The sequence below is a fragment of the Rattus norvegicus genome, chromosome 5 (genome assembly GCF_036323735.1).
Source record: "Rattus norvegicus strain BN/NHsdMcwi chromosome 5, GRCr8, whole genome shotgun sequence".
NCBI classification, from domain to species: Eukaryota; Metazoa; Chordata; class Mammalia; order Rodentia; family Muridae; genus Rattus; species Rattus norvegicus.
In genome coordinates, this window is record NC_086023.1 from 146515789 (window position 1) to 146542036 (window position 26248).

A 26248-nucleotide genomic window follows, 5' to 3' on the forward strand; every position below is an offset into this window, starting at 1 on the left:
ACAGATACGCAGCAATGCAGAAACATTTGATGAATGGCAAGAACCCTTGAGGCCAGGCATTAGCCAGGGTTCTCTCCACAATCTTCTACTAAGAAGCTTTTCTCCTTAGAAAGCGAAGAGGAAACAGAACCTGAAGGTTTAGGAGTGCGGCTTCGAATTTAGCCTAAGCCAACAGTAGGGCACGTCTCTAATTTTATCACTACAATCCAGGCAGACCTTACATTCTATGCAGACTACACAGCATCGTCTTGTCTTAGTACATAGCTATTATTTCCCTTAGTTCTTCAAATTGATCATCCAGAGAGAGGCTTCTTACTTAGGCGCCGTCCTCTCACTTTTTCTGCATTAGCTGTCCTCTCGCCCCCTGCCGCCAGGACCCTAAGCAACCCTGACAGCTGTGCAGATCCAGAAGAAACAGCTGTTTTTCACGTCCCTGGGGGTCAGGAGCACAGCAGCGACGAGGCGGGGTCTGGAGGCCCCTCCCCTCCCCCCGCCCGCCGCGGGGGCGGAGCGGCTCGGGTCCCGCCCGCGGGGGCGGAGAGGGAGCCGGGGCGCCGGGCAGTTCGGCTCGGCTGGTTCCGGGTTGAGAGGCTGTGCTGGACCGAAGCGGTGGCCTCTGAGCTGGTGCGGGTAAGGGGCCGCGCGGGGCCGGGATCTGCGGCCAGGGTCGGGCAGCTGAGCGGGCCAGCACCCCTCCTCTGCTCTGCCGGGCAAAGCCGCGGTGCGGCTCGGTCTGGCTGCTCTGTCCCGCAGAAATCCCCATCCCCAGCTCGACCCCCTCCCAAAGCTGTCCGGGTCCCGGGATTCCAGCCCCACAGTGGCCTCCGCCCCTCTTCGGGATCTCCTCCTCGCAGCATCTATCCCTTGGGACTGTCTGGTCCTCTAGATCCTCCTCGCCTGGAGCCCCTTCCTTGGGACGCCCTCGGCCTCTCTCCTCCAGCGCTCATCGCTGGTGGCCACCTAGGACCTCGAAACCGAGCTCCGGTGCTCGCATCCCGGGTGGCACCCACTCGGCACCGAACCCTCGCGCCTCCGGCGTCTCAGATAGCTCCCCTCGCGCTCCCCGGTGCCTGTCGCCCGTGCCCCCGTGGGCCTGGCCCCCGGGTACCGCCCCCAATCGCGCCGCGCCGGCCGCCGGCCTCCCGGGCTCCGCTCCGCACCGCCCCCGGCGCCATGGCGTGCAGCCTCAAGGACGAGCTGCTGTGCTCCATCTGCCTGAGCATCTACCAGGACCCGGTGAGCCTGGGCTGCGAGCACTACTTCTGCCGCCGCTGCATCACCGAGCACTGGGTGCGGCAGGAGGCTCAGGGCGCCCGCGATTGCCCGGAGTGCCGGCGCACGTTCGCCGAGCCCGCGCTCGCGCCCAGCCTCAAGCTGGCCAACATCGTGGAGCGCTACAGCGCCTTCCCGCTGGACGCCATCCTCAACGCGCGCCGAGCCGCGCGACCCTGCCAGGCTCACGACAAGGTCAAGCTCTTCTGCCTCACGGACCGCGCGCTCCTCTGCTTCTTCTGTGACGAGCCCGCGCTGCACGAGCAACACCAGGTCACTGGCATCGACGACGCCTTCGAGGAGCTGCAGGTGCGAGGCGGACAGGCGGGGGCGTAGGTGGGGTCAGGGTTCCAATAGGGGCAAGGGACGCAGGCAGACTTAAAGCTAAAGGGGCAGGGCTCGGGTGAGGGGCGGGGCAGGGGCGGGGCCCTTGGGCATCTCTGTGTCAAATGGACTTGAGAGAGATCTGGGTGGGAGACAGACAGGTCAAGGTGGGGTGGGCCAATGGAGAGAGGGAGCCACAGCTGGACCAGATGCTGGCTGAGGCTGAGGCAGAATGGGAGACATCAGCTCCTTCTGGTCTTCTGGGCAAGGACAGGACCACCATCACAACTAACCTGGGAGTCAGAGTGGGGTGTGTGGGAGAGGTAAGCTGCTCTAAATGGAACCACAGAATTCTGGCATGTTTGGGGCATTGTGGGAAGCGGTTTGCTGCTCCAGGTGTTCACAGAGATGTCGAGTAAGGGCAGGGCCTCGGTTGTACCGTGCAAGTGAGGGTTAAGCTTAAGACGTACAAATTGTTCAGATGGCAGGTTAGGGTGCCAAGATTAGATCGAGGTGTGTGAGGGTCTAAGGTTGGCATCAAGTTCAGTAATGACAAGAACTTTTTCCCGGATTTAAACAGGAAAAAGGGTAGGAGCCAATTGAGAGTGGAACCAGGAATTAAAGATTCGAGATTTGGGGTTGGGGATTTAGCTCAGTGGTAGAGCGCTTGCCTAGCAAGCGCAAGGCCCTGGGTTCAGTCCCCAGCTCCAAAAAAAAAAAAAAAAAAAAAAAAAGATTCGAGATTTGGAGAATTAGAGTCAGAGGTGATTGGAGAAGGTGAAGACAGGTCTCTAGGCGTCCCTAACGCCTCTTGATGACCCCTCTTGTCTTCTATACAATCTTTGAGTACCCAACTAAACACAGCCTTTAATTGCAACTAGTCTCCCCAAAACCTTTCCATTGTTATTGACAAGAGGGAAAGACCCTCAGTGTCTTTAATACTCCAAGGCCCCACTCAAACATTTTCCCTTAAAAGTCTTCCTCAAGCTCCATTGGCACGTGCGTGTGTGTTTTATAGAAAGAAATGTATATATAGAGAGAAATATAGGTAGATGCACATGCTGAGAACTACATTTTCCTGGATGTCTTCTATCAAAAAGATAGTATTGGTATCAATAATCAATTATTTTATTGTCTGTGTGCAAGCATCTTGCCCACCTGTGTGTGTATACACCATGTGCGTGTATGGTACCCAAGAGGCCAGAAGAAGGTGTCAGATCCGTGGGGCTGGAGTTTCACATGGTTGTGAGTCACCAGCGTGGGTGCCGGGAACCAAACCCAGGTCCTCTGCAGGATCGAGCGCTCTCAGTTGCCGAGGATACACCTGTGGCAGCCCCGGACGTCAGACTCTTTTTGAGTGTGGGAAGCATTCCAGGATCAACTTGATTTGGAGAATACAGTGTATCTTCCATATTCTCCCCATTAGAGAATTCTCAGTTACACGTTCTCCCTTGGAGAAAGCTTGATGGAAAGACACCCACTGAAGTCTATTGAACGATTCTCAAGTCTCTTTGAATCCTTTTCTCAAGCTGACCTATTTCAACCCAGCCGTTCTCTTCCCGGGGTTTGGGATCCCCCTGGTAGAGAAGCCCTCGAGGCAGCACTAGCTCTTTCCTTGGCATTGTTATTACTCCCGAACCTGGCTCAGGCTCAGCCCACAGGTCCTATCAGTAAAATGAATGAATGAATGAATGAATGAATGAATGAATGAATGAATGAATGCGCTTGGTCTAAGTTCACCTCAACTGAAGGATTCAGAAGTGGAAGTTTTTATCTTTTAAAAGAAATGGAACTAGAGTCGCTAGCCTGTGAGTCCTCCATCCCTCAAGAGACTTAATCAGGAATTTAAATACCTACTATCTTCCTGCCTGGGCGTTGATGAGGCTGACCCAGAAAGAACTATTTGAAGTGTCAGCTAGGGTGGGAGCATCAGCAGCTCACGTCCCAGTCCTTGCTTCTCCTGAGATCTCTGGAGAACTTGTGTGCCCTGCTGGCGAGCTCCCCCTCTCTCACCTGAGGAAGAGACTTGCCATGATGCCCCCTTTAAACTACAGCAGATGCTGGCAGAGAAACTTGCCTCCCCTTGGGGAGGCTTTGTTGAAAGGTGGGGTTCAGGCCACGTTCCACCCCCACCTGCCTCTCCTGCCTCCTGGGAAACCGGAGTCATTAGCTGCTGGGAATGGGACAGAATGGGACAAGCTCCGTCCTCAAGGTCTGCTCCCCCCAGCAGCTAGTGGTTGCTGGAGCCTGTGCCGGGCCCCTATCCTGGGGAATGACAGTGAAGCTGGGAAAGCCTTGGAGATCATCTGGTGCAGAGCTCACTTGACAGATGGAGAACTGGTGGGGGAGGGGACTTGCCCAAGGCCTTGAAGGCAGAGGAGGCCAGGCTCACACACAACTGGGGACTCCAGGCCCCCAACCCAGAATTAGGCCTGCTGCTTTTACCTTTATTCTAAGGCTTGAGGCTACGGAGTGCAAAGATTAGTAGCTTTGTCCTTATCAGCAGGCTGCTCCACCCTGGCCCTGCCATCTGCTGGCTGTGTGACCTTAGGAAAGTGACTTGCTACCTCTGAGCTTCTGGCCCCTTGACCTGCTGTGCAGAACTGCTCTGTGCCCTAGATGCTGGAGGGCAGTGGGTATGTGCCCTGCCTGGTGTGCTGCCTGAGTTCAGTCAAGTCACCTCAGTTGTCTGAGTCTCCCTGTGTCACGTTACGCCCCCAGGAAAGGTGATGTAAGGGTTAATAGTTTCTGATCCAAAGCGCCTAGAACGGTGGCTGGCAACCGTAACTCTTAGACATCTGTGTTTATTCTAGTGACTGTGTTTACATAGAAAGTGGGACAATATGACATAAAAAGCCAAGTACCCCTCATCCTACCTGTGGCTAAGCATGACTAGAATTACTGTGTAGTTGTGTAGAAACCTCGTGTGTGTGTGTGTGTGTGTGTGTGTGTGTCTGTGTGTCTGTGTGTCTGTGTGTGTCTGTGTGTGTCTGTGTCTGTGTGTGTCTGTGTGTGTCTGTGTGTGTGTGCACACGTGCATGCATGCCCCCCCCCCAAACTACTGCTGAGCACCTGGACCACAGAGCAAAGAGAAGGGAGGAGCCCATCTCCAAAGAGTTTGGGGTTCCCGAGCCAAGGGCTGCCCCAGCTGTCCTCGCATAATCTTCACAGCACCTGCTGTGGGGATGTCGAGATTTATTCTCTTGTAAATGGAGGCAGACACACAAAACTAAGTGGTAGTGAGTGTCAGGGTCAGGACTTGGGATCAGTCCAACTTGGGCCACAGACAGCCTCTCTGGTGCCCCTGAAGGCCATTCCCTGGCCTCCCCTTTATCATCCAGAATTGTCTCCTACCTGTCCCGCCTGGTTTTTTTTTTTTGTGTCAAGAGCACTTAGCCCAGCCAGACTAGGGGCAGTGTCTGTTGGTTCCAGCTGACGCAGCCGCAGGGGCAGGTGGCTGGGTGTCACTCTGACCAAGCAGAGCATCCGGCTCCCTAGCCATCTCAAGTTCCTGACCCCCAGAGAGAGGATCCGATTCATCCGAGCCTCCCTTTCAAGGCCTCATGTGATCACTGGAGCTTTTCCTAAGGCGAGCCTCAGTGCCAGCAAAGGCATCAGGGCTGGGCCTTGGATGGGAGCCTGACAGGCTGGGCACAGGGATGAGAGCCCTGGAGTCAGCCCCAGGAGGGAAGAGTAGGGTTGGGGACGGTAGGGCTCAAATCTTGGCTCCGACTTTTCCTGCAGGGTGAAAGGCATGGGCTTTTCTGAGCCCTCTTCTGGTCGGTCAGACAGACGGATGGATGTCTCTGTCCTGGGGAAATGGCACTCTGCAGTCTTGTTTCTTTAGGGGTTCTGTGCACGTAGCAGCCTGTAAGAGTGTGAGTGAGACTGGCGTCTGCACTGCATACGTCTCCTCGAAGGCATCTGAGCAGCCGGGAATGCCTCACCCAGAGGCACAGAGCACAGGTCACAGTGGAGGAGAGAGCTGGGAGGCCGGTGTTGAAGTTGAGGGCCCAAAAATGTCATTTTCTGGAACAGAGCAATCTGATGACAAGGCCAACGGTGACAAATTGCCACCTCTGAGTAGCAGAGTGAATTGCCTGGTACTGTGTGATGGGCACAGTCCCTTGAGACAGCCTTTCCAGTCCCTACATCCTGAGAGGGTTAAGGAACAGCTGCACGATTCAGACACTCCCTGAGGCCGGGAGCCTGGGAACTTGCCTGAGTCCTTCCTACAAACAGGGAAGAGCCCGAGGCGCCAGCCGCTTCGTCATCGTCATTGGACCTCACCATTTTGCCTCCAGAAGCAACCAAAAGCATTAGAGCTTCAGACACTCTCCGGACCGCTCTCCCCACTTTATATAGGAAACCAGGTTCGGCAGAGCTCTGTACCCAGTCAGTCCAAGTCATAGCCTGGCTGACCACCTCACCCTGAGCTCTGCCAGACGCAGGGTGGGCATGGAGGATTTGGAGGTGGGATCAAACTTGGATTCAAGGTTGACTTTAATGTTTTGTCCTGGCCTCGTACCTATGTCCCTGTTGAAGGTTGGTCCTGTGTTGAACTCAGGACATAACTCTTCAATCCTGACCCTACCTGGGAGTAAGGCCACCCTCGTGGATAGGCAGCTGTTTCCAAGGTCTACCCAACTTGCTAAAGTAATCCAGGCCAGGACAAGAGAGGGCGTGAGCAGAGGAAAGGAACAAATACACAGCCACTACACGGGACCTGGCGCACTGTGAAGGGACCAGACATTCATACATTCTCTCTCTCTCTCTCTCTCTCTCTCTCTCTCTCTCTCTCTCTCTCTCCTTTTCTCCTTTTCTTCTCTCTCTCTCTCTCTCTCTCTCTTTTTTTTTTTTTGGTTCTTTTTTCGGAGCTGGGGACCAAACCCAGGGCCTTGCGCTTCCTAGGCAAGCGCTCTACCACTGAGCTAAATCCCCAACCCCTTCTTCTCTCTTAATACAGCCACTAACCCATTTTACAAATGAGGAAAGTGAGGCACAGAATCTGTTCTTAGGTGACTTGTAAGTCAATTGGACCTTGAATTCGGGTCATGAATATGACCAGGGGCACAGATGTCTGGGCACACATTCAGATGAGCAGTTGTTGGGGACGGGCATAAAGACGGGAAAGCGGCCTGACTTGCTTAAGATGGGCCCTGGGTATGGATGTGGCAGGAGGGTGTACAGGCTTCAGGGATTAGACATTGATCCTGAAGGTGCCGAGGAACCAGGGACAGGTGTGAGCAAACCAGTGTGGCCTGTCAATTACATACCTGGAGCCCTGTGTGTGGCCATCTGTGGGAGGCCCCAGCACGGGGAAGCAGCTGTATTGCCAGGGACTGTGAGGGCTTGGATTCAAAAACAGCCGTGCCAGGGGAGCACTCATGTCTGCCAGGAGCACCTGGAGCACCCAGGTGAGGGACTGGAAAGAAGGCAGAGGGAAGGAAACAAGTCCACCCCGGGTAGGAAAAGGAGCAAGCAGTGCCAGGATTCTGGAGGTTAGAATCTATGGTCATGAGAAGGATCCCTGAGGCTCAAGTCAAGATGGCGTCTGTAGCATCTTCCCCTGGGGTCAGGAAGAGAGACAACCTCGTAGCAGGGGTGTCTGGGCCTCCATAATCACTGCCTCTGTACTGATCCTTCTGAATCAATGGAGAGCCCTAGGGCCTTACAGCTGGTAGAACTGTACAGCCGTGTGCACATGTGGTCCTATAAGGTGCACATGTGGTCCTATAAGGTGCCCCTGCATTCACTCTCCTGCCATGACCCAGCTCTGACGGGCCCTGAGGAGTCTAACTTCCCACAACTGACACCCAAGGCCTCCACTCCAGCCCAGCTAGCCTGAGCCAGCCTTTCCAGTTTCTGACTCTACCCACTTGTCACCTGCCTGACTCCGGCCACTTCCTGCCTGACCAGTCCTTACCACTTAAGAGTGTCCAGAGGAGCCCTGTCACCTGCCTTCTGTGCCCTTCCATCAGAAATGAAGTCAGACCCCAGTGTTCTCTGCGTTCCAAGGTCCTGTTTCTCTCTGTCTTGGGGTGGCTTTTCTCATGACTTTTCCTGTGATTCTGGACAGAGAGGGCAATGGCAAACCAGAGAAATGACTGCGCCCAGGTCCAGCTTGGTGAACCAGCCAGTCTACTAGGGTTCCTTACAGGAGAATGTGTGAGAGGTTGCTTATACAGACATGGGTGGCTCTGGGGAGCCACGTCATAGAAAAGCCCATGCTAGCATAGGTGACAGATCACACAAATGGTGTGTGGCTCTCCCCGTTCAGTTAGCCTCTTACCTCCTGTATACTCTCAAGGCTGGCCAGGTTAATCCAGCAGGGGAAGCAGGAGGTACTGGATAGCCAGAATTCCCAGTGAGCCTCTGTTGAGCCCTCTCCCTCCTGCTTCTGCGAGGGAACGCTAGCCTCCCAAACTTGAGCGTGCAGTCACAGCCACTCTGCTTTGGAGACAATGGCAGCCATGTCATGCCTGGTGGACAGGGCTCCACAGCCTTGACAGTAGCACCTGAGATCGAGCTCACCCTGAGCAGCGTGTCACGTCAGGAACCTCGCTGTTTGATGTCCCGGCACCTCTCTGAGACCTATGCTATTACACACTCACTTTACAGGTTAGAGACCCAAAATGAGGGAAGGTGCTACCAACATGGCCAAGTGGTGACAGCTGCACTGGATTCCAGGCAGACCCCATGTGAACCCTGATCCCCCAGCACCCACCCATCTGAGGTTTTGTCTCTATAACTAGCTGCAGACTATTGGAAGTTTAGGGACTATGTCTCTCTGATTGGGATGGCCACACAAACCTGATACCCAGAGGGTGCTGGTAATTTGTTGCTGTTGAAAAAGGGATCAGAGAGCTCATGGGGTCTTAAACATGGTTTTTAGAATCACCCAAGACCTTGTCTCGATCTTCGCGACCCCTCAGGGCAGCTATGCTCACAGTGTTTTTCCTCTGTGGCTGTTCTGTCACCTAGGAGTTTATTGACAGTTTCCTGTTTGCTAACTTGCCTCTCAACTAGGAGTACTTGTTTTCTGGCTTACTCTCCCCTGGCAAGCTGTGTGGCCATGGGCCAGTCAGTCTTTCCCTTAGATTTGTGTCCCATCCTGGCAGTGGCAGGGGTTGGAGCAGATGGTCCCTCCCACCCCTTCCTGCTTCTGCCACCTCAGGAAGCAGGGAGGGGCTGCCTGGACACACTGTGGAACAAGAACATGAAGTAGTGACAGGAGCCTCAGATGGGACACAGTGACAGCATCTCAGATACCCTGTAAGTGCCAGGTTATGTGCCCTGGAGGTCTAAATACATCATACCATTATTACCTCCCTTCATGTTCCCCACCATAGGACCTAGGATTTACCCCTATTTTGCAGATGAAGGCCCTGAGGCTCAGAGAGGTTAGATGACATCATGGGGACACAAAAGCTAGCAGGTGACTGAGCCAACTTTCTCACCCAAATCTCTCTGGTTCTGGGCTGGAAAAGACGCAGAAGTGGGAAGTGAAACACAGCTCCCTTCTGTACCCTGCACCCACCCTGTGGGCTCCAGGGTTTGGGTTTCCTGGACTAGCTGTTTCCAGGGCTGTATATTGGGCCCAGCACTGCCTGCCTGGGACCTTCTAGGCTGCTCTGTCTTTCTAACCCCTGTCAGTGTCATAGCTGGCTCCTCCCATCCTAGCATCAGGGAGCCCAGACCCTTCCAAGGTCCAGGTCTTTGGGCAGGTTCCCCTTGCAAAAGTCAGAAGCCGGCCCTGTCCTGGGTACTACGGGTGAGAACAGCTCCAGGACATGGTCCCTGCCCTCAAGAGCCCAAGATCTAGTAAGGGAGACTGATGGGTAACCTTACCGTAGGAATACAGCGTGTTGAGCTTGGGGATCGGGTTCAGTTAATGGGATGCTCGCCTAGTGTGCTTGAAGCTCTGGGTTCGATTCCCAGCACCACATAGGCTGGGTGTGGGGTTGAACACCTTCAGGAGGATTAGAAGTCCAAGGTTATTCTTCTTCACTCCAGGCTGATTTGATTTCCAGGCTAACCTGGGCTATCTGAGACCGTATCTCAAAGGGGGAAAATGTATTTGCCACAACAGCGCAAGGCTGGGCCCTACACAGAGGAATGTCCCACAGCAGGGGAGAGTTGGGGAGCTGGGCTCTCAGGACAGGTGACCTCTGAGTCATATGAGTACCCTGAACGGAGGCCACATTGAGCAAGGGCCGGGAGGCAAGCGCTGCACAATGCTTAATGCTGTCCAATAGAACTTTCTGGAACGCTGGAGAGTTCTGCATCTGTGCTGCCTAATGGTAGAGCTGACAGTCCAAAGTGGGTATTGAGTCCTTGAGATGAGACGAGACCAGTACAGGCAAGAAACTGAATTTTCCACTTCATTTCATTTTGACCCATTGCAAAGTAAATAGCCACTCGGAGCTGATGACTGTCACGATGAACAACACTGGTACGGACAGAGAGGGCTAGAAGGTGGGGGTGGTGTGGAAGGCCTTGAATGCTGCCCCAAGGCCTTGCGCTCTTCTTTCCAGACTCTCAAGAAACCCTGGGGGTTGGGAGAAACCTTTTGATATCCATTGAAGATGCTGGGGGTTGGGTGGGGCACAGGGCACGGATGACCTGGCCTGGCCCTGAGGCTGGAGCTTTCGAAAGAAGGATGAAGGACAAACTAAGAGTGGGTGTGGAGACAGGACCAGGCTCCACAACTTGAGAGCCGACTGGTCAGGTTCAGAGATGAGTCCCAAGGTTCTAGCCACGTTGGCACCAGTGGGTCCTCTTCACCAGATAGAACTACCCGTTCTCAGTAAGGAAGGGCAGGTGTGATGTCCCCAGCGCTATCTCTAAATCCATTGTGATGAGTTTATCTAGGTCTCACTTCCCAGTCCACCCAGCCCCACGTCTCTCTCTCCACCCTTGACAGTGCCATAGGCATCTTAGGAGGCCTTGCTGTGTTTGTGTAGAGAGGCGAAGAGTTTCCATCGTCTCCTAGATGGATATAGAAGGAAGAGAAAACCAGTTTTCCTCAGACCCTGGGTTCAAAATCAATGAGGAGTCCAGGATGTCCCCAGCAATGTGAGAAATGTGGTTTGCCCAGGATGTTCCCAACAATGTAAGAAATGTGGTTTGCAGGGCCTTAGAGAACCCCTGGGAACCACCATGAGGGAGAATGTTGTACTAGCCATCTCTCCAAACAACTACCTCTTGATCAGATTAGTTCCCAAGTTAGATCGGATCCCGGCTGCCAGGGGCTGAAGGAGCCACTCTCGGCACTGTGGTGAAGTAGGTCTGCCTGTCGAGGAATGGGGGCCTGGGAGCCTTAGGAAAGACCCTCAGCTGCTGGTAGTGCTGGCTGAGGAGCTGAAATCCAGTGGGGGTGGGTGTCCCTCTCAGGAAAGCAAGCCTATCTGAGAGGACTTGAGGCTCTGGTGTGCCAGGGACACGGAGCTGGCTCCTGGTCGTCTCTGTCAATGTCCATCTAAGAATCTCACACTGGTGGCTTGAGATCCACTCTGAGGTAAGCATTGACACCATAGGAATTAGCTAGCAGTATTAGGGCTGCCTGCCTACCTTCTCTTCTCTTCTTTCCTTCTTCCCTTCCTTCTTCCTTTCCTTCTTTCCTTCCTTCCTTTCTTCTTCCTTCCTTCCTTCTGTTCTTCCCGTCCTTCCTTCTTTTCTTCTGCCCTCCCTCCCTTTTATCTTCCGACCCTGGGAACAGGTCTGATGGTGGTGTGCCTGCTCCCCCAGTCCTCAGACACAGACACTTCTTCCTTTAACCCTTCTTCCCACTTGTGCTGTTTGTCTCTACTGTTGTCTCACATTGCGATGGCCGCTAGAGTTCCCCCATTGTGTCTGCTGAAGCTCTCTATTCTCATAAAACATGCCGCCCCCCCTTTTGTTGGTTACCCCTGTTTCCATGACCACAACATCCAGAGTGGCCTGCCCATTGCACACTCTGTCACCTTTTCCAGAGTGTGGACCACGCTGGTCATCCCCTTGCTCTTTGCTTATTTTTCTGGTTTATTATCAGCCTTCCCCACTGGCCTGGAAGATCCCCCTGGGCAGAAACCACCTCTGTCTTGTTCTCTGTTGTATCTTCGGGGCCTCAGTGCGGCCCGTTTCATCGTAGCTGCTCAAGAAACACTTGATAAATGAGTGAGGGATAGTAAGCAGTCTGTTCTCCATCTCTCCTTCTCGTGTTATCACAGCCATCTCTTCCTGTAGAATGACTTGGACCAGTCATTCGTGAGCATCCCCTCTGCTCTGACAAGATGGATGAGTAAGAGAAAGAGAAAGATAGGATCCAGGTGGGCAGTGGTAGCGCACACCTTTAATCCCAGCACTCAGGAGGCAGAGGCAGGAGGATCTGAAGCTAGCCTGGTCTACAGAGCGAGTCTCGGGGTAGCCAGGACTACACAGGGTTCCTGTCTGGCACCCCCTGGCCTAAGCTGACTGAGGTCCCTAGGACTCGTTCATGGTCTCTTTTCATGGAAATTCACTCACCCAGCCTCTTCTCGGAGCCCCAACAAGTACCAGATAGCCACCAGGTGCAGACCACTGAGGGAGTTAGAGCAGTAAACTGTGAAGTACCTGAAGGTCTAATATGGGGAAGGAGGACGGACAGATAGGCAGAAGGACACTTCCCTATGATACTGAGGCTAGAGCCTCGGTAATGCAGACAGCTGGACTCTATTGAGGACCATCTATTGCCTCCCCAACTTATGTATTTGTCAAATAAACAACTACACTTGGCATGTGCTGGTACCACTCTGGACACTGAGGATACAGGGAAATAGAGCAGCAAAGTCACTGCACAGAATTACCACCCTCATAAAAGTCCCAGCCCAGTGAATGAGGAAAGCAACACGCACGCGCCACTGGCTAGTCTGGTTCCTTCTGTCAAGAAAAGGTACAGCAGGGGTTGGGGATTTAGCTCAGCGGTAGAGCACTTGCCTAGCAAGCGCAAGGCCCTGGGTTCGGTCCCCAGCTCCGGAAAAAAAAAAAAAAAAGAAAAGGTACAGCAAAGACACGCCCCCCCAAGGCTGTGTAAGGGAGGTGCCTGTCTGTGGGGTGGTCAGACAGGATTCTAGGTGATTGGTGAAAGATACTAACCCTGAGAAGACAGTATGTGCAAAGTCCCGAGGCTGGTATGTATGTTGTGTGTGTGTGTGTGTGTGTGTGTGTGTGTGTGTGTGTGTGTGTGTGTGTGTGTAAGAGTGCAATATGCTTGCCTAGCTTCCACACCTGCCCCCCATCCACCCCCACCCCAACCCCACCCCCTCCCTCACCCTGACCCCATCCCCATTCCCATCCCCACCACCAAAATAATGTCCCAAGTTTTGAGCCAGCTCTGGATGAAGGAGGGGCGCCATTTTTGGCTGGATGAGAGGGAGAGGGAGGATGGAGGAGACTGGGGAGAGTCAGGTAGGGAGAGCGGCAGAATTGAAGTGAAACACCTCAGTGGTAACACCGAGTACAATGTTTTCTTCAATAAAAATTAATGCCAGAAAATCTATAAGGAACAAACTATCAGTATTTTAAGCAAGGCTACCACAAGTAAGCTAAATGGAACTCTACACAGGAAAAATCACAGCCCTGAGCCTGGTTGGGGGGGCAGTTGGGTCATGCATGTGTGTGTGTGTGTGTGTGTGTGTGTGTATGTGTGTGTTTGTGTGTGTATGTGCGTGTGTGTTTGTGTGTGTGTGTTTCTGTGTGTGTGTTTCTGTGTGTATGTGTGTGTGTTTCTGTGTGTATGTGAGTGTGTTTCTGTGTGTGTTTCTGTGTGTATGTGTGTGTTTGTGTATGTGTGTGTTTCTGTGTGTATATATGTGTATGTATATATGTGTTTGTGTTTGTGTGTGTATATATGTGTGTGTATGTGTGTGTGTTTGTGTGTATGTGTGTGTGTGTATATATGTGTGTGTTTGTGTGTATGTGTATATATGTGTTTGTGTGTGTATGTGTGTGTGTTTGTGTGTGTATGTGTGTATGTGTGTGTGTTTGTGCGTGTGTGTTTCTGTGTGTGTTTCTGTGTGTATGTGTGTGTGTTTCTGTGTATATGTGTGTGTGTTTCTGTGTGTATGTGTGTGTTTGTGTATGTGTATGTGTGTGTTTTTGTGTGTGTGTTTGTGTGTGTATATATGTGCATGTGTGTGTATGTGTGTGTTTGTGTGTGTGCATTTCTGTGTGTATATGTATGTGTGTGTTTGTGTGTGTGTGTGTTTCTGTGTGTGTGTGTGTGTGTGTGTGTGTATTTATATGTGTGCACCCGCACGCACACATGGAAGGCAGAGATCAACCTCACCTGTGCTTGGCAGCAATCCACTCTTTAAAAGAAAAGTTTATCTTTGTTATTCTTTTTAAAATTTATTTATTTTTATTGTATGTGTATGAATGTTTGCCAGCATGCTTGTCTGCGCATAACATGCACATGTGGTGGCCAGAGGCCAGAAGAGGACATCTCATCCCAGACCCTGAGGTTACAGACATGCGAGCCACGTTGCGGGTGCTGGAACCGAACCTGGTTCCTCTGCAAGAACCATAAGTGTTCTTCACAGCCGAGCCATCTCCCCAGCCACCAACCATGGTGTTATTTTGCTTTATTTTGAAACAAGACATCTCAATGGGAACTAGGGCTTGCCAACTAGGCTAGGCTGGCTGGCCAGCAAGCCCCAGGAGTCCCCTTGTCCCATTCCTAGTGCTGGAGTTACAAGCATGTGCTACCACAGGCAGCTTTGTACATCAGTGCTGGGCTTCAGACTCGGGACCTCGAGCTAGTGTGGCATGCACATCACTGACTGAGCCACCTCCCAGCCCCAGTCCTGTTTTCATTTCTATCGGCGACAACCTGCCTGTCTGGATTTGTACAGTGGATTGCCTTAGGTGTCATCACTGCAGAAATTATGAAACCTGGCTTTGAGCTTGTAGGCTCCAGCTCACCATGACAGTCCTGACTGGTACCTGCTGGCCGTGTGTTTGGGACCAGGTTCTTGACCTCTTTCCCTTTTTTCTACTTGAAAATGAGGGTAGCAATAGTGCTCTAGGAAGGCTCCCAGGACCTCCTACCAGCAGAAGGCTGAGAGCAGGGCCCAGCCAGGTGAGCAGAGACGGTAGGCAGTGAGTCTGTGTTGCTGCAGCCTGGGTTTCCATCAGAGCACCACACGGATGCCAGCCCGTGGCTAAGGGGCAGGCTGAGGGAATGTATGCAGTGTTTGGCATCAGGGGCACCAGAGAGTGAGGCCTGGTAACTCATGACTGTAACCCTAGCTACTTAAGAAAGTAAGACAGGAGGCTTGCTGCAAGCTTGAGGCCAACCTGGGCTACATAGTGAGTTCTGGGCCAGCTTGGTCTGCAGAATGAGACCCTACCTCAAAATAAGAAGAGGTCTAGGATATGGCTGAGAGGCAAGGTGCTCTCCCTTGGATTTTGAGAACAAACTGAACAGGATATGGTGGTAAACTATACGGGGAGATGGATATTGGGCTTGGGGGTCGAGGGCAGGATAGGCCCCAGCTGTCCACAGAGCTAGGCCCTCTGTCATCGGGGACTGCCCTGGCTGGGTATGGCCTGCTCTCCCATGCAGGCCCTGTGTGTATTTCAGAGAGAACTGAAGGAGCAGCTTCAGGCCCTTCAGGACAGCGCGCGGGAGCACACAGAGGCGCTGCAGCTACTCAAGCGACAGCTGGCAGAAACCAAGGTGAGCCCGGCCCCGTGTGGGGGTGGGGCGGGCAGCAGAGAGGTAGGAGCTTTTGAGAAAGTGAATGAGACCCACCCCCAATGTCACAGAGCAGGTTGGTGCCAGAGTGGGGCCATTTCTCTTCAACTTTGACAGAGCTGTGGTGGGACCAGGGACCTTCTGAAGACTTCTGACTGTCTGAGGGCCTGAACACATCTGCTTGGTCCCTTTTGTTCTTCCTGTTCCTTCTCTCCTTTATTATTTCCTCCCTCAATGCCCAGAAGCCAACTGTGGCATGTCCCCTCCAAGCCATGACTGATGTCATCTCCCCTCTTGGACTCAAGCATAGAGAAAAGGACTCTTAAGCCAGGGGTCATGAGGCGCACCTATAACTCAGCACTAAGGATGCTACCTCAAGAGAATGCTGAGTCCCGGGTCAGCCTGGGCTACATGGCAAGACCTTATCTCAAGATGTTGAGGGAACCTGATTCTAACTCTGAGAAGTGGGAGGAAATTCTGTTCCGTGGTCTCTGGCTACAGTGATGGGAAAGAGCCTTTTATCCCTAACCCGAGAGGAGTTCTCACATCCAGTCCTAACACTGACCCCGTGACCTTGGGTAAAGCCTATTCCTGTCTGAACAGTAGGGACTCTGACCAGTTCAATCTAGAACATCAGGGCTGGAAGGAGAGCTTCCCATACAGGGGGACTCTGGGAAATGACTTTAGGATGACCCTGCTCTACAAGATGAAAGCCAGCGTCACTGGAGCAGAGCCTTGGGGTCACCTGGCCTGGAGAAGCCATTGGTAACCTCCATCTGCACATCAGCTGTAGTCACCAACCCACAGCGTGGTCTTGGGAGGGTCACGACAAACATTTCTTCAGGACATTCCAGAGGCCTCTGAGCAGGACCCCTCAGTGGGAGAGAGATGGGAAACAGCTACAAGGTTGTGACCTCAGTGTTTCTCCTCTTAGTTTCTCTGTCCAACGACTCCGCACTGCTCCCATGAGGAGAGACAGATGGGAACCTGTCTGAATGGGCCTGTTCTCCCCTCCGGCTGCACTCCCCTTGTTCACCCCTCTTCTCCCCCCACATTCCTTCTCCTCCACTGACCTCCTGCCCACCTTTCCTGTCCATCTGTGTGCTGCTGGGGGCCCCACCCCCTTCGCTTTCCCCAGCCTGGCTTCCTGTCTGGACTGGGTGTATTTATATAAGAAATGCTGATGGAGGTTTTGAGGCCATATTTCACCTGGTGTCTGACTGGCTTCGCTGCCGCGCCTGCCTGCCCTCCAATGGCCTCGCCTTGGGGGCCTGTCTGCTCTCCCTCCTCCAACTGTGTTTTCCTTGGTAGGCTCTGAGATGACATGTTCTTGGCAGTGTTTCTGAAATGGCCACAGCTGCACCAGACCCAGTGTGTGTCTGGGAATGTGGTAAACTGGACTGCCCTCCCCACCAAGGAACTGGATGACAACCTAAGTTCAATCCCTGGAACCCCCCAAGATGAAAGGAGTCATGAGAGCTAGACTCCTCAGACCTAGCACAGTGCCTGACCTACAGTAACTAGTTATTGAGCAAGTTGAATGAGAAAGTAACAGCAATAATAAAACACCTTTGGAAGTAGGAAAGTGTAATCCCAATTTTATCACTGAGGAAATTTCAGCTGGGAGAGACTGACAGACAGACCTGAGCCCCCAGCTCCTCCCCGAAGCTTGTTTTAGTGACAAAATGTATGACGTTGTAAGGAGTTTGGAAGACCCAATAGGGTTGTGTACAGAACTCCTGGGCTGACACTCTGATATGCCACACTTCCTGATCCCCTCTCTCTGCCTCCCATCCGCTTTCTCCATTCGTGTTCTCTAGTCCTGGATTCATAACGTTAGAAAGGAGTCATAGTCTGCCCCCAGCTTTGTGATGCAATCTTAAGCAAGTCCCTCCATCCAGTCCCCTCCATCCCTGTCCCCTCCACCACACAAACTGCTCCTGACCTTCAGTATGAATCAGGCCTGGGGATGCTCACAGGGACATGAGCAGGATGCTCGCAGGGAACATGACCTTCCTACCTAGGAAGGGCTTGTGCAAATGTTAAAGGGACACTGTGGGGGAGACAGAGCCTGCCTAACATCTGCAAAAGTGAAACAAAAGTTTCTCTGGAGGAGCTCTCCCCAACTGCTGAGGCACGGACACAGAAATGGAGACTAACCGAGACCAGCAGCAGCCATTGGGTGAACGGTGCTGCAAAGCAGGTTAGCAGGAACCAGACAGGGTAGCCCTGAAACTTGGAGGCCCTGGAAGACTGCTCTGGAGGATAGGGGGAGGTGGGTGGAGCCCATCCTCCCAGAAGCGGCAGCCTCATCCTCTCTGGGTGAGAGACTCCAGGCCTCCGGCAGTCTGTGCCTCCATCCCCAGCTTCTCAGTCCACTCCTTCTTTGTCTTCCTGGCGTGTTGGGTGGGCATGCGCAGGGAGTCTGGCCCACTGCCAGCTGCTCTTCCTGCAGGCCAGCAACTACCACAGGAGAGAACAGGCCCTAATTGAGCCTTTGTGGAGCCTCCCACAGAGCCCCAGGCACTGAGCACAGTGGGGTCTCTGACTCTATGAACTGCCAGCCAGAGGCTCACAAAGTGAAATTGCAGAGGCAGGCCCCACATTGTGGCTACATCCTGTGTAGCCTGTGTGAATGTCAGTGTTCCTCTGGCTGCCCCCTCTGCCTGCCTGCTCCCACCTCCCCATCCCCAACCAACACTCCTCCCAACCCAAGAGCCCAATCAGAAGCTATCTCTCCATGCAGATGCCTGTTAGAAACCACCATCTTGTTAGCTTTCCTTCTGCCCAGGGTCCATGTGATAAACGTGCCCCTGCAATATGGCTTTTGTAACCCCTCTTGCAGATAGGGAAACGAGGTAACACCGAGCTCAGGTAGTTGAGCCCACTACAGCTAGAGACCCAGTCACTCCCTCATCTCCTCTTGGGCCTAAGGGAAGGGAGTGTCTCTAGGTGTGTGCAGGTCCCATCTCATTCCCTTACTCTATGTGCCATTTCCTACCCAGCAAGCCCCCCCCTTCCCCATCTTTGTGTTCCGGCTTCCCCCTCCCATTGGCAACTGAACACAGTAAGATTCACACTGGGTGCCACCTAGACTTTCCCTGACAGTTGCTCCCCACCCCGCCCCACAGTCTTCTACCAAGAGCCTGCGGACCACCATTGGGGAGGCCTTTGAGCGGCTGCACCGGCTACTGCGAGAGCGGCAGAAGGCCATGCTGGAGGAGCTGGAGGCTGACACCGCCCGCACGCTGACCGATATTGAACAGAAGGTCCAGCGTTACAGCCAGCAACTGCGAAAGGTGCAAGAGGGGGCCCAGATCCTGCAGGAGCGGCTGGCTGAGACCGACCGGCACACCTTCCTTGCTGGAGTGGCCTCCCTGTCTGAGAGGTAAGTGCCGCCTGCCTGCAGGCTTCCCCAGTGCCTCTCCCAACCCAACCAAGGCAGTGAGGGGGGTTCAGGGAGCTGGGGCTGCCAGCAGATAATTCATTAATCACATCATGATCGTTTAAAGGAATCTGGTATAAATGTATTAGAGCTGAGGCTGAAGATCTTCCATATTATCCTGAGTATAATATATTCTGAGCTGGGCATGGTGACTGACACCTGTAATCACAACACTAGCAATGTTAAGGCAGGAGGTTTGTCCCAAGTTTGAGGCTAGCCTGGGCTATGTAGTGAGTTCCAGCCTGGGCTACATAGTGAAATCGTATCTCAGAACGATATATATATATATATATATTCTATCTGTATTATAACAGCATAAGCAATATTTGATGATGTTTATAGTCATTTAACACACTTTTGTATTATATGTCACATATATTTTAGGCTGTTTCATTGTGGAGAAATGTTGTGTTCATATGTACAAAAGCCAGAGGACAAACTCAACTGTCATTCTTCAGGTGTTTTCCACCTTGAGGGTTTTTTTGGGGGGGTGCCAGGGGGGGGTGTTGAGACAGGGATTCTCTGTCAAGCCCTGCCATTCTAAACCTCACTCTGTAGACCAGGCTAGCCTCAAACTCAGAGGTCTGCCTGCCTCTACCTCCCAAGGGCTGGGGTTAAAGGCACACACCACCACAGCCCAGTCACTGTGGGTTTTTTTTTTTCTTTTTTTCTTTTTTTCGGAGCTGGGGACCGAACCCAGGGCTTTGCGGTTGCTAGGCAAGCGCTCTACCACTGAGCTAAATCCCCAACCCCCACTGTGGGTTTTTTTAAGGCTTCTATTTTGTGTGTGTGTGTGTGTGTGTGTGTGTGTGTGTGTGTGTGTGTGTGTGTTTGGATGTATACCAACAATGTATGGATGGGCCAGCTCTCTTAACCACTAAGGTGTCTCTTTAGCCCCAACCTTGTCTTTTGAGATGAGGTCTCTCACTGATCTGGAATTCTCCAAGCAGGCTAAGACTGGCTGGCCAGCAAGCCTCCAGAGAATCAATCCTCCAGTGCTGGGATTTCAAGTGTGCACCACCACACCTGTTTTGGTTTTAATGTGGGTGATGGGGAGTCTAACTTAGGACCTCCTGCTGGCAAGGCGGGCACTTTAGGAAAGGAGCCATCTCCTCAGCCGATTTACGGATACAATGTATCATTCTACATAGACGTTATATCACTGTAACCTTCTGAGCCTCATACAGAGTTACATTACTTTCATAGTCATTTCACGAGTATAGTCTGAGGCTCAGAGATTAGATCAGTTAGTCAAGGCTACTTGGGCTGGTGGGGAAGCCAGGGGTCAAGGCCAGGCTTCTCAAAGTTCCCATTCATGGCTTCCCTGAGTATTGGCTTGCTGGAGATCAACACTTAGCACTAACGTCATGTGTTAGATGTTGGCCTTGAGCCAGCCACTGAGCTAAGCATTTTCTGTCCAGTACTCCATGCAGTCCTAGAAAGGCAGGCTCTAACACAGTACCCCTCTGCACTTGACTTTGCCCAGAAGCCTGAGAAACAACCACACAGTACCCATTTTACAGAGGAGCAAGCAAACCGAAGGTAACAGAAAGGTCAGGCATGGAAAAAGCTGGCACTTGTACCTCAGTCCCACAGACATATCACTCATGGCTGACCACACCCTGGAGGTGGGTACCAGACCCTACAAAGCCTTCTCTCCCGCTCTCCCTCCAGGCTCAAAGGGAAGACTCATGAGACCAACCTAACGTACGAAGACTTCCCGACCTCCAAGTACACGGGCCCCCTGCAGTACACCATCTGGAAATCTCTTTTCCAGGACATCCACCCAGGTGAGACTCTGTCCTCTTGGCGAGACAGGGAGAAGTATGGATTGCCACCTGGGCCCGAGGTGAGAGGTGGCAGAGCAGGAAGTGAGCAGAGGGCCTGTTCCTGTTCTGTTTGGTTCTTTAAATGTTTAATGCCCTTATAACCCACTCAGGTCCTGGGATACCTACCACAGCCATCCACATGTCACCCGTGTAGAATTGGAGGCTTGGAGCTTAAGCAATGGGATGGGTCATCTGCTGTGCCTCATCCCAGAGCTTATGCAGAGCTCCCTGTGTCTCCAGAAAACCCTCCGCTAGACGTTCTATTACTGTGCCTGTTCCCCAAGCGGAGGGACAGATGTGCCCTGTCCTAACACAGGCGTCAGAGGCCATCCGCCTGGATGGGCTGATTATTTTATTCTATAGTGAATGTCCCTCAAGAGTCAAAAGAGACAGACAAGTGACCAGCCCTTGACAGTCTAGCAGGATAAGGGCTCTGACATGAGACTTACACATATCACAGAAGCCTCGGATATGGCAGTCGCAGGGGTGGGAGCGGCATCTGGGGGAAGAGAGGATGGGGGGTTAATCAGAAGTTCCAAAGGAAGCATGAGTCACCTCAGGATGTCGCCAGTTGAGCCCCAGCAGAGACGGAGTACAGTCTTCCAGGGTATAGATGCTGGGGCACAGAGCTGGGGCTCTCGTACAGGTTACAGGCCTCATCGAGTATACCATCCAGCTGTCCTAGGGTTGAAGGCGGCCCCTAATTCAGTGCCTAATAATGGGTTGGGGGAGAGAACAATTTCTAATAAACTCAACTGCTTTCCTGGGGTGTGCCTTCCCCCCGCACCCCGCCTCTAAGGGAATGTCACCATGTGCTGGTGAAGCAGGACACCTGAACAGAGACAGGAACCCTGAGATCTTTGTCTCTCCTCCCCTTGAGTAGGGGCACCCCTTGAGTAGGTGGTCTAGATGTTTTCTGCCTTGCTGTCACCTGCTCCATCCCTGTCATAGGTACCTCACCCCATCAGTCAAAGCTCCCCAAGACGTCACACTGGGCTGTACTGAGCCAGCTAAATTCTCTGTCCTCTGCACATTTGTCTGGGGATCTTGGCATCTTCGTCAGTATTTGACGACCAAAACTCACTCTCCTTTGTAGCTTTGCTTTTAAGCACCTCTGCTGAACTGCCACCCTCTTGGTTTCCTGGTCATGATGCCTGATCCATGTGTGGGGGCTCACTCTCTCTGGACTCTGAGCTTTAAGATCATAGATGCTGGGTTCAATTGATCCTCAACAACCAGCAATCAGTGTTTGTTCATGAAGGAATTAAAAGGACAGATGTTAGACCCAGGTCTGCTTCTAGAATAGTGCCTAGCGTATATAGTAGGGACTATGTAAGTGTTGAATGAAGGGCCTTGCTGTAGGCCCTTAGATACCCCCGCCCCCATTCCTCCTCTAAGCCAGTTACATCCTTTAAACAACAGGGATGGTAGTATTCCTTTTTGCCTCTGTCACAAGTGAGCAAATGTACCTCCCTCTGTACCACTGACCAACAGGGTCTTGCTAGTGGTCCTGTCCAACACACAGGAGGCTAGCAACACCTTCAACCTCTGTTCAGGAGATGCCACTGTCCCTTCTCCTCTGTTATAGCAACCCAAAGTGTCTCTGGCCATGGTCAGACTTCTTGTGAAAACAAAAGTGCCTCAGTTAGGACCACAGGCCCTGAGAACACTGCCTGCAAAAAGACTGAAGGGACAGGTGTGTGACCTGAGCCTTCTTCCCTGAGTAAATTCCCCTGGGACTTCAGACAACAGTGACCTGTTTGGCTGGGCCCCTTTCTTTGTCTGCAGGACCTATGAAGTCACTCCGGCTCCTCAGTGAGCACCAGAGCCTTTTATGTCCAGATGGGAGGGCTGCTTTCCCCCAGGGACCTAGCTATGGCTTCCAGTGGCTTCCTGCCTACCCCTCCCTTACAGCCCAACCTGCCCATTTGGGTCACCTGAGAAGCCCATCTAACACCTGTCCCCTACTCTGGAGCTTCTATGCTTCACCACCTCCAGCCCACCGCCCAGCCCCCCAGCCCTTCACCCACCATCCTCTCTACCGAGCCAGCCTAATCACACACTCCCAGGTGCAAACTCCCAGAGAGCCAGGCAACCCATTGTCCCAAGGACACCAGACACTCCTCTCCCTCCTCAGTCTCCCCGGCCTTGTCTGGCCTCTCCCCCACTGCTACTCATCTGGATGGAATCATTGTGAGTGCTAGAATGTTCCCCACCCCACTGTACGACCCAAGGCAAAGCTCCCCCTCAGCTGAACCTCAGTTTTCTCACCTAAACTTTAGGGATGGTCCTGGTCCTTGCCCAGGGTAGATAAGGGAGGGAACTGGTTTCTTTGTAAAGTTGATCTGTAACTTAGTAAGCAAAAGCTTTACTCTTTGTTATTCTGTATGATGGACACTTTCCACAAGCCCATCAGACTTTCTGGGACCACGTGATGGAAAGGCCTAACTCATGTTCCAACTCACTTTTCACACCAAACAGAATCTGAGCAAGCCATTGACCTCAGAGAGCCTCAGTTTCCCCTTCTGAGAAAGGGCAACCATCATCTTGACCCTGGCATTGCTGTGGTGCTCTCTCTAGGGCAATGCCTGTTCTGTGCAGGGACTGTGAAGGGAAGCTGAGAGGACTGAGGGCCTGAGGAAGTGGGAGGCCTGTGGGAACAGATCTCTTCTTTAAGGCCTGGCTTGGAAGGGGGGAAAACAGGAGTATTTCCTGTCCATCATACCCTTGTTATACTGGAGAACAAAGAGTGTTCTGGCCTGGGGGCCTGGGCGGTCTTTCTCTGCTGCTTTCTCTGCTGCTTGGGTGACAGTTGAAGAACAGAAAGCATCCTCATGGAGCTTGGAAATCTGTGACCCTTCCTGGATGCCTTTTGACCCAAACCTTAGAGAGATTTCAGAGACTCAGGACACACCTGGAGAGGAGGCAGGCCTCAGGCCCACCCAGCCTTTTGTTTATAAATCAAGAATGTCAGAATGTCACAGCTAGAGGTGAACTCTGACCTGAGTGAGCCTGGGGAAAGGCTTTGGCTCCACTGGGTCTTGCCACTATCCTGAGGGTTCAGGCTTCTTAATGGGAGTAGAGGGTCGGGGAGCTGCGACACCAGGGTGACCCTCAGATCACTGACTGCTCCCTCTGAAGGCCACTGCTTCAGCCAGCTTCAGGGAGAGACCTTCAAGGTCTGGAGATAGGATCCTTTGTTAAGACGAGATGGGAGCCTTGTCGTAGCCTCACAATCTCTAGAGTACAAAAGACACTCAGAGTCAGGCCACACCTCTATCCTAGGGAAAATTCCAGGCTCTGCCCTAGCCCTAGCCCCAAGGAGCTGGCCCCATCGCTGGAGAATCAGGGCCTGCACAGAGGATGGATGTTTCTGCCTCCTATACTTGCAGGACTCCCCTGGGTCAGGCCGTCCTCTGCCTACAGGCTGTTCCTTGCCACACTGGTCTCAGAACCACCAGGAGGAGCCCGACCCACTCAGCAGGGACTCTAGAAGGGGCTCACAATGTCCTACACAGGCTTAAGAGTCATGAGTCTTCATGCTGCTTGCTGGGTTCCCCCTGACATTTCCTTGATCTTTGGGGTCTCCCCACTACCGATCTCCTTACACCTGGGACATAGAAGCCTGAATTCCTTTTTTTTTTAAAGATTTATTTATTTATTTTGTATATGAGTACACTGTAGCTGTCTTCAGACACACCAGAAGGGGACATCAGATCCCATTACGGATGGTTGTGAGCCACCGTGTGGTTGCTGGGAGTTGAACTCAGGACCTCTGGAAGAGCAGTCAGTGCTCTTAACCACTGAGCCATCTCTCCAGCCCGAAGCCTGAATTCCTTAATGCTGGTGTTTCCCCTGGGACCCAAGCACCCACACATCCTCTCCACCCCAACAGATCCCCACTGCCTATAGTATGAACAATGCAGCCTCTGTATCTAAATAGTTTCTGAGTGTGCACACACACACACACACATGTGCACACACACACATGCACACACACGCTCACACGTCCTTCTAGCCTTTCCTCTTACTGTGGGAGTTCTTCACACTGCACAGGGCAGGAGCTTTCTTGTTCCGACCAACTGCCCAGGGACTGACAGAATCCAGGCAAAAGTTCACGTGTGTGTCCGTTAACCTCCCTGTTCACACCCCTGGACAAAGGATTGTTCCACAGGCCCCTCTATACCAGGGCTCCTGGTTCTCGCACAGCTCCCTGCGCTCTGAGGAAGCGTGAGATGCAGAAGTGAATTCCCAGGACCCAGCTTGTGGAAGAAGCTCCACGCACACACGTCAGTCAGCCTGTGAGGGATTCATAAGAAACATGATGCTGGATCTGCTCTGGCTGCCTAGTGAGACAGCCACAAGCATTGGGGCGTCTTATTTCTCTGTGTGTGTACAGTCTGCAGAGGCACTGACTAGGGAGTGATAGTGATCCCGGTCTAGAGCCATCATGACCCTGCTCTAGCTGAGAAGAAAAGAGCCAGGAGCTGGGAAACGTCCTTGCCCCTGAGGAACTGTAGTCATAATCCATTGCTTCTCCCAGCTCCTCCTATCTGTCATGCTCTGGCCTGGAAAGACTCATCTAGCTGACAAGTGCCAGTCCCAGGTTCCCTCCGTTCCCAGAGCAGGTTATCAAAGTAAGCAGAAGGAATAAACCAGAGGCCTTGACAAGCGTTCAAGAGACTGTCAAATCAGACCTGCTAAGCCGGTATGGCCAGCTCAGAACCGGGTGACCCAACCTGCACCACCAGCTCAACGCTGTCAGAGACATGTGAGAGCCCAGGAGCCTGCCCATCCTGGGCTCCATGCTGGCCCTGATCTCTCAAGGAGGAGCTGAGCTCACTGCAACCTAGGCCTTGGTCTCGGATGCACAGCCGGTGGAAAATGTGCTCAGAAGACCATGCCCCGTGTAGGAGAGCCACACAGAGAGAGCGCTGGAGTTCCAGAGGCTCTGTCCTCTTCCATGACGGCTCCTAAAGGGTTGACCTTTGAAAGAGCCTCTTAGGGCGATCTGTGTGGCAGAGAGGATGTAGGGCAGGTGGGGGTAGGGTGGACAGCGTGAGCAAAGGAGTTAGGCCTGAATGAAGAGGGAGGCTGTGGCCAGGGGCCAGGTGGCCTTGAATAGGATCTTTTGACCTAAGATCAGTCAGGGCTCCTGAGGGTCTCGACTTTCCTGTCTGTTAAATGGAAGAGTAGAGATTTACAACCTTTAGGGACATATTGTCTGGGTTTTTTTTTAATAACAAAATTTAAAATCTCAGATCATACCTATAACTTTTTAATATATGTGATCGTACAATGGTGTGCATGCATGTTTATAACAACTGACCATTATATAAAGGGAAAACAGAAGCAGATTGCAGCTAAACTTCTTTGGAACAGCACCTCGTGCAGCACAGCCTGGCCTCAAATTGGAATAGAAGATGACCTTGAATTTCTGGTCCTCTCGCCTCCACCTCCTGAGTGGTTCAATTACAGGAATATATCACCAGGCCCCGTTTTATGAGGTTCTGGGAATCAAACCTATGGCTTTGTCCATGCCAGGCAAGGACCTCGCCAACTGAACTACATCCCCAGTTCATAATTAAATGGTTTGAAGGTCAGTACGTAGAAGCCCGTGCAGAGTTACCCTGGAAAATACAACGTAACCAGGTGCTCATA

At 52.5% G+C, this 26248-nt stretch overlaps 1 protein-coding gene across 1 annotated transcript in view; it reads left to right on the top strand.

Moving 5' to 3' along the window:
* The first annotated feature begins 560 nt into the window (after window positions 1-560).
* Trim62 (tripartite motif-containing 62) overlaps window positions 561-26248 on the top strand; it is a 28667-nt gene continuing 2979 nt past the window's right edge. Inside the window, exons 1-4 of the mRNA NM_001427672.1 lie at window positions 561-1581; window positions 15200-15295; window positions 18445-18701; window positions 20433-20548. Coding sequence (NP_001414601.1) covers window positions 1174-1581; window positions 15200-15295; window positions 18445-18701; window positions 20433-20548 — 877 coding nt within the window. The 5' untranslated portion in view covers window positions 561-1173. The remainder of the gene's footprint in view (window positions 1582-15199; window positions 15296-18444; window positions 18702-20432; window positions 20549-26248) is intronic.